Source organism: Anopheles bellator, chromosome 2, assembly GCF_943735745.2.
Source record: "Anopheles bellator chromosome 2, idAnoBellAS_SP24_06.2, whole genome shotgun sequence".
Lineage (NCBI taxonomy): Eukaryota > Metazoa > Arthropoda > Insecta > Diptera > Culicidae > Anopheles > Anopheles bellator.
This window is the reverse complement of record NC_071286.1, coordinates 29410802-29417719: the sequence shown is the minus strand read 5'-3', so window position 1 is coordinate 29417719 and position 6918 is coordinate 29410802. Positions and strand designations below refer to the sequence as shown.

At 49.0% G+C, this 6918-nt stretch overlaps 2 protein-coding genes across 3 annotated transcripts; both read right to left on the bottom strand.

The window, feature by feature from the left end:
* Positions 1-739: 739 nt before the first annotated feature.
* Positions 740-2168, bottom strand: LOC131210317 (seipin). 2 transcript variants are annotated; one of them, XM_058203545.1, is made up of 4 exons: positions 1797-2168; positions 1587-1735; positions 1088-1429; positions 740-1012 (listed from the first exon to the last, which is right to left on the bottom strand). In XM_058203545.1, exons 1-4 carry the CDS (start codon positions 2075-2077, stop codon positions 798-800), a joined length of 987 nt encoding a protein of 328 aa, XP_058059528.1. In that variant the 5' UTR covers positions 2078-2168; the 3' UTR covers positions 740-797. The 2 variants fall into 2 exon arrangements, with proteins under 2 accessions (XP_058059528.1, XP_058059529.1); XM_058203546.1 differs by having other exon boundaries at positions 1596-1735.
* Positions 2169-2601: 433 nt separating this feature from the next.
* LOC131210057 (sulfide:quinone oxidoreductase, mitochondrial) lies at positions 2602-5198 on the bottom strand. The gene is made up of 6 exons (XM_058203248.1): positions 5035-5198; positions 4853-4958; positions 3726-4151; positions 3443-3652; positions 3171-3357; positions 2602-3048 (listed from the first exon to the last, which is right to left on the bottom strand). The coding sequence occupies exons 1-6, from the start codon at positions 5133-5135 to the stop codon at positions 2747-2749; spliced, it is 1332 nt and encodes a 443-aa protein (XP_058059231.1). The 5' UTR covers positions 5136-5198; the 3' UTR covers positions 2602-2746.
* Between the last annotated feature and the right edge of the window lie 1720 nt (positions 5199-6918).

Sequence of the window (6918 nt, the reverse complement as noted above, 5' to 3'; positions counted from 1 at the left end):
ACGAATTGCTCGCTCGAAGCCATTTCGGCCGCGCATTAGGAGGATCGAGTTTCGCCGAGCGATCATGGCGCGGCGAAGGAAATGAAAGTTTGAAAATGATCTTGCGAAAATTTCATGCTACGGACCGGTCGATCTGTGCTGCTCCCCGGCACCGAATCGGCCGGACTGTGTGTTTGTGTGGTGCGGTGGCGCGATAACCGCGTGCCGCATGTGTATTGCCATGAACGGAGTGATTGTTCTATTTTTAAACATTTTCAATTTCCGTATTATTTGCAACCCCCGCCAGTGGCGAAACCGCCGTGCCTTCGAGCGATTCTCCGGGCTGCCTCCGTTTTTCCCACCCAACCCAAGGCCAACCATTGGAGAATTGGATTTTTACACGGTTTTTTTTCGCATGAAAAAGGAATCTGCGCATGATCGAAAGCGAAGGGCGTGGGTGGTTTCGCGATCTCCCACTCGCAACGCGGATCGACCCATGCTCTGGTCCACGAGGAGTGAGTTACGCTTCACGGTTAGTGGTTTTTTGTTTCGTGCTAAAAACGGATTTTAAACGAACTCAAATGAAAAACCAAATTTGGAACAGTATTAAGATCACCACAGAGACCCATAACCACAGGGCACACGTTGATTCGTTGGGTGTGTCCTGGCTGAAGCGTTTGGCTTTGCGCCTGAAAGTTTACAACAAACTGCACCAACCTGAAAATAAACACCAAAATTTACAATAGTGATGCTGAACACATGTAAAAAACAACAACAGTATATTTGCAGTCCGCAGTGCAAACTGCACAACAGTATTTTCACTCTTCGTCCATTAGCCACTTTGGAGGCGTAATATCAGTCTCTTCTTGCCCTTTTGAAGTGAGCTGCTTTTCCTGAATCGAAGCAACCTGCGAAACACCTTTCACTATTTGCTTGTACCGATCCCGTATGTCGGTGATCCATTCCGTATCGTCCCAGTGATACCAGCTCAGGATACACACAATTAGTATGAAAAATAGGTTCGTGGTGATACCTGAAAGAAATTCCGGGGTTAGAAATGAGTTGTATGGCCACCACAGAAAGAACCGTGCAGCGGCCTCGCACGTACCTATGATCGCCGAGAGCACGGGCCAGTTAAACATCAGATAGCGGAGTCCAGTGAAGTTGGCCACCACTTGAAGCTGCGCCGAGTACAGCTGAATGTCGGGGCACATGATGGTGATGTCTATGTTCGTTGCCGGTTGATTCGAATCGTCCAGAAAGTTTGAAAACAGCTCCACCGTCACGTGCTGTTTTTGCTCCCGGTAGCCAAACACCAGCAACGGTGCAAACACGATCGTCAGGATCGTTTTCAGTAGATCCGATTTATAGTGCAACATTGACATTCGGCAAGACTTGGCAATGTACCCTTCCTCGTAGTCCCTCACTGTGCCGCACACGGTGAACATTCCTGCGAGAGGCGTACCGAAAACGGGAGCATTAGTACTAACAGCACGCCACAAGGCTGGTGGCCACAAAACAAATATGGTGCACACCCCAAAGCCAGAACTAGTCCGTACGGATCTACGGTGTGAAAAGCGGGACAAACACAGACTATAAACGATTACCTATTTTACCATTATGTTCAGATTCAGGCATTTCGAGGTTCAGCATGATCTTGTACGGCTGTCCGACCATCAGAAAGCGCTGATGGTTCGTTAGCGGCACATTGGCGAACGGGTACGGCTGGCAGTCTTCGGCCCCGTTTTTACACTCGCTGTGGAGCAACAGGAGAGTGAAAAGAAGTTTTTGGCACAGTGCAGTTGGCCAGTACGTACCGAAGGTTTAGATGGACATCTTTAACGTGCAGCACGGACGGCATGTAAGAGTAGTAGAAGTACAGGTACAGAAATATCGATGCCCAGACGATGGAAAAGCCAACCAGCACCACAACGATCAGCTTCAGGAACAGGTTCTTCGTGGTATTCACGCTGCGCTCCTTGCGTGCCTTATACTCTTCGGCCACCGCCAGACCGAGCGTGGCCAGTGGTTTGAAAATATAATTACGCACTATTCTGAACGGATCCAGTATCATAAGGAGTAATCCCAGTAGAGCCATCGTGCATCACGTTCCGGTACCGCAGGATAATGGCTTCAGGAGATAAGGGAATGGCTATCAGTGCGATAATAATCTACACAAAGTAAAGGAATGATTCGATTCCGTTACAAACGTTGCACACTGATGGAAGGAAAACTTTCGGTCTACGCGAACTGGAATCGGTGTTTGGAATGCACTACATTTTGGTGTACACTTTTGGGTGATAAGATTCACTGCTTCACCGGCATGGTGATGCACCGGCAGCAGACTAGTTCCGTGTTTGTTATCGTACGACCGAACAAAGTTCACAACGAGTTCAAGTTACCGAAGAGAAACTGCCGACAAAAAAAAACCGCTGCCAAGAGCATTTGACAGCTGCATCGGTTTGTTTTGGTTTCATTCGAGTGCCCAGTGGTGAATGATGTGCTTGGGGGAAATCGAAGTCGGTCCGTTTCTTGCATCCGAACATCATTTTGCCGATTTGAGTTATTCGCAGTGAAAATGGGAGGATAAATATTAACATTCATTCCTAACCAGCAGATTTAAAATATTGTATTAATCGTTTAAAATAATCAGTAAATACATTGTACCTGATGTTTTTTAATCACATTCACGAACGTGCGGGCACGTTAAGACACGTGCTAGAAAGTTCATCGCGAAAGTTATTCCATCGTGTGGAAGGTCTGAACCTCATAAGCGCATATGCATCAGATTTCTCATCAAGCGAGGCCCGTTCCACAGGCCGTTCAGGAGCATGTGCCAGTAGAGTGGCGGCATGAGGTCCTTCTTCATGAGGTACATCGAGTAGCGCTCCTTGCTCTGGTCCACCGGGAACGTTTCCAAGGGCGTCAGCGAGTAGTCAAACTCCGCAAGGATACACGTGTTGTACCCGGTGACCAACGGGCACGACGCGTATCCGTCGAACAGTTGGCTGGGTGTTTTTCCGTCCATCACAGCCATCAAGTTCTTGTACACCACTTGCGATTGGGCAGCTGGAAAGAGAGTGCGGGGCCGTCAATCGACGTCGTTCAGATGGAGATGTGATTCGAAACGAAGGAAACATGTTTGCTAATGCGCGCTTCAACGAATCAATCTGGGTTAGCCGCGCTCTTACCTACGGAGGCAGCCGTTTTCGAATTCGGTGACGACGAACAGTCGCCGATCGCAAAAACGTTACTGAATCGTTGATGCTGCAGAGTCTCTTTGGCGACGTCAACAAAACCTACGTCATTCACAAGACTCTTGCACGCCTTCAGCACATTCGGGGCGCCCATGGGCGGTGTGACGTGCAGGAACTCGTACTGGGAATGGAAAGTGGAATGTTATTTCCTCCCTCTTTGCTTTCCTAATTTACCATCCGACCCATCTGTGAAGCAGGAGACTTACGTTGATGGTAAACCTTTCGCCCGGTTTGTCCAGGTTTTCGAAAACTGCCTCATCGGACGAGGGCTTCACTTCGACCAGGTTTGTCCGCAGATTAACGTTTATGTTGCGCTTTTTCACTACCTTCCACAGCGCGTCGGCGTAATGCTTCACGCCAAATAGCACCGGGAGCGACGTGTTGTAGTAGAGATTTGCATTTTTACGTTTGTTGGACTGGAAACGGAGATGAGAATAAAAATGAGGACCCAAATTCTGGTGGCCATGATTTGCCGCTCCACATACTCACCTTGCGCAAGTAGTGCTCGGCTATGTACAAGATTTTCTGTGGTGCCCCGGGGCACTTGACCGGGCTGTTGGGAAAGGTAAACAGTGCGTTGCCCGATTTAAAGTTTTTCAAGGCCTGAAACGTGCGATCAACATATTTCGGAGAGTAGTTGGAGCACACTTTGCCATCCTTCACCGACAGGGCCTCCACTAGGCCCGGGATCGAGTCGTAATTCAGTTGCAACCCAACAGCGACCAGTAAATACTCGTACTCGATCTTGTCGCCATGTGCCGTCACAACGGTATTGCTTTCGGGATCGAACTTGGCTGCCGAATCCTGAATCCATTGGGCCAGCGCTGGTAGAACGGTCTTCATCGGCCTGTAGCTATCCTTGAGGCTTTTAATACCGCCACCGATCAAAGTGAACATCGGTTGATAATAATGTTTCTGGTAACACGCAAACAGGGTGATAATAAGAGCGAAACGATGGCTTAAAACATGAAAACTAGACATGTGGCGTGTGGAACTCGCGACCTTGCCCTCTCCATCAGAAAAACCGTGGGCTGTGCGGCATATTGAACGAACTCGTTGTGAGAATGTCTGTCCAGCGTTCGGAAGTACCGTATAAGGTGGAAAACTGGTTCTTTTTATTACCACCCCAAAATATAATGCACCGTCATTCTGCTGGCCGGACGACATTAGCACGTTCGCCAGCCGGATGCCTGAAGACCTGAAGGCATGATGACTTTCAAAGTTCCCTGTGATGTGGTCGATTTTAGTCGCTAATTGGAAGCAGCTGACGGCCAATCGTGCATCACGGTCACGTCTTCGCGGCGGGGATAAGCATCCAAGCATCCCTCGCCCAAAGCCATCCCGCTGTGTGCGGTTTATGGGCTTTGTTAATATGATCGAATGACTCGTGCACCGCTATTTTTGGCTCAGAATTCATCCGTAATACACACATATTGGTTTCCAAGTGGGCAACCGATAAGAGCTCCGCTTAATCAATTTCCACCGCTTGATAGCAGCGTACGGCCGCGCCACGAAGAACCACACCCTCGTTGAAATTCAGGAATCCCCCACACGCATTTCCCGAGAGTATTCGAAAGCGAGCAATAATAAATACGGTGCATTGTTGCCCCACTTACATCGGCCGGTTCTAGGATGATGACTTTGCCAGCGCCCAATTTATTGGAGGCCTTAGCCGCAACCGAGCATCCTCCGGCTCCGCCACCAACCACCAGCAATTTACACCTGTCGGAAGTAGCCAAGAACTGGTTTACGATTGTTTCGCTTTGGTCCACAATATTCGTTACCAACGTGCACTCACTTGTGGTTTTCATGAAGAACTCCACTGGACGATATGCTTCGCGCCAGTAGACCCACCGGTCCCGTAGGGAGCTTCAGTGGATTAAACGCAACTCTAATCATGTTTTAATCGTTGCGAACGGAACAATAGAACTTCGAACAACTTTCAGTCCGAGCAACCGGTGCTTTCGCTTTGCCACAATCGCCTCAAACTCAAAGACTAACTCTCTCGGCTCGAGGTGTACGTGCGTAGCATGCTACTTTTTGTACATAAACATAAAAAACCGACGAGCGGGCGTCAAACGGAAACGTCAAACCCGATCCCTCGCCGTTGCATATGTAGATGGCGCTGTTCAGCGAGCAACAGGTGAATTATTTCACATTCATGTTTACCCGACAGACGGGCAGTTGCAACAGGTGGCAAGCAGAGCGTGGGTTTAAGGCCGAATACGACGAATTATGTTGGCTGCTGATGTTTCCCACACAGCACTCTGTTTGCTCTTTTGCCTCCTTTGAATTAAATTATCTATGACATGGTTGTCTGTTTGCTTGCATAGCAATAGCGGTCCCAAATAAATGTAAGCGACATGTCGGGGCGCTTTTGTCTGTTGGTCGGGCGCCCGGAGCATCCTTGGTGCGAAACACCAAGAACCGTCGAAAAACAATCCAGACTTCCAGACTTGCAGTTGCTGCTGCTGCTGCTGCTGAATACCAAATTAATTGCTATTAACACATGTAAGGATTCTTTTAATTCGATACGCACTGGCTGTCGCTGATGTGTTGGCCAAGAATCGGTAGGTTCCCTGCTCGACCGTTCCCGCTGCCCTCCATTGCTTCGTCGCCGGTAGACGATAATACAACGGAATAGATGTTTCACCCCGTTGTCATTGCGTAGAATGCGCTAGTACTATGCGTTACGTTTCGTTACCTCACTTGTCGCTTTTTGGTATTTTAATTTCCCAGTCGAATCTCTCGCTGCCCGATAGCCGGGCGCAGCGAGTAGTAACAACGGGTGCCGAGCAGCACCTGAGCACCAGCGGACCCATCTAATGTTCAGCCCATGCATGATTCAACAGCGCAGAGACATCCTACCATCTAAATAACAAATTGTGTCAAGACCTATGGACGAAATTGCCTTTCAATTAGCCCCTCGACGCGATCCAATTGATCCGAGTCCCCGGCGCATCGGGAGGCTTTTCGAGAAAAATTTTCTTACGTGGCTTACATTTGTCTCGTCTCATTGAAAAACAGCGGGACAGCGATTAACCGAATTAAAATTGATCGAATCAGTTAGCCACAGGGTGAGCCTGTATCCGAGCCCCTCATAGGTTTCGAATCGATCGAGCCCGCCCGGTGGAACCGTTTCCAGCTGTGAGCCCGTCGTGACGACCACCAAGGCGGTTGATCGGGCCCGGCCCAGGGCAACGGATTCCATTCGCAGACCGTTCCGTGTGGTTTGGTCGTAACAAAATCTGCCACTGACGTACGGAATCAATAGGATGCTCCTTGCCATACAGCATAATTGATACAGCTGGCCGCGGAATTCAATCTTCGCCAATTGAAATGATCGATATGTTACGTCTGTCAAGAATTAAATCATCAATTAAATTGGTTCACCAAAGATGACATACCGCCTCACGCATCCTCATACAACCCCCACGGACCGTTCTCTAATCAAGCGTCCTGTGGCTGATCCCCGCAGCCAATCAGAGGCGTGTAAAGCGGAGCCACAGAGTCAACGAAAGTGTTTGCATCGAATGGATTTTCCATTGGCCGCAAAGGATACGCCCACACGCGCACGCCAATACGTCAGCAGTCACACCTCATCAATAGCCGACCGTATAGAAAAACATGTGCGTCAACGATCGTTCCGGAGACGATTACTGCTTTTAAATCGAGCGTCGGA

Coding starts and splice junctions, on each gene's coding strand:
- LOC131210317 (XM_058203545.1), bottom strand. CDS start 2,077: ATGGCTCTACTGGGATTACTCCTTATGATACTGGATCCGTTCAGAATA. Junction 1,736..1,796: donor GATGTCCATCTAAACCTTCG/GTACGTACTGGC, acceptor GTTGCTCCACAG/CGAGTGTAAAAACGGGGCCG. Junction 1,430..1,586: donor TGAACATAATGGTAAAATAG/GTAATCGTTTAT, acceptor CGCCTCTCGCAG/GAATGTTCACCGTGTGCGGC.
- LOC131210057 (XM_058203248.1), bottom strand. CDS start 5,135: ATGATTAGAGTTGCGTTTAATCCACTGAAGCTCCCTACGGGACCGGTG. Junction 4,152..4,852: donor TCATCCTAGAACCGGCCGAT/GTAAGTGGGGCA, acceptor GCGTGTTACCAG/AAACATTATTATCAACCGAT. Junction 3,653..3,725: donor CCGAGCACTACTTGCGCAAG/GTGAGTATGTGG, acceptor CTCCGTTTCCAG/TCCAACAAACGTAAAAATGC.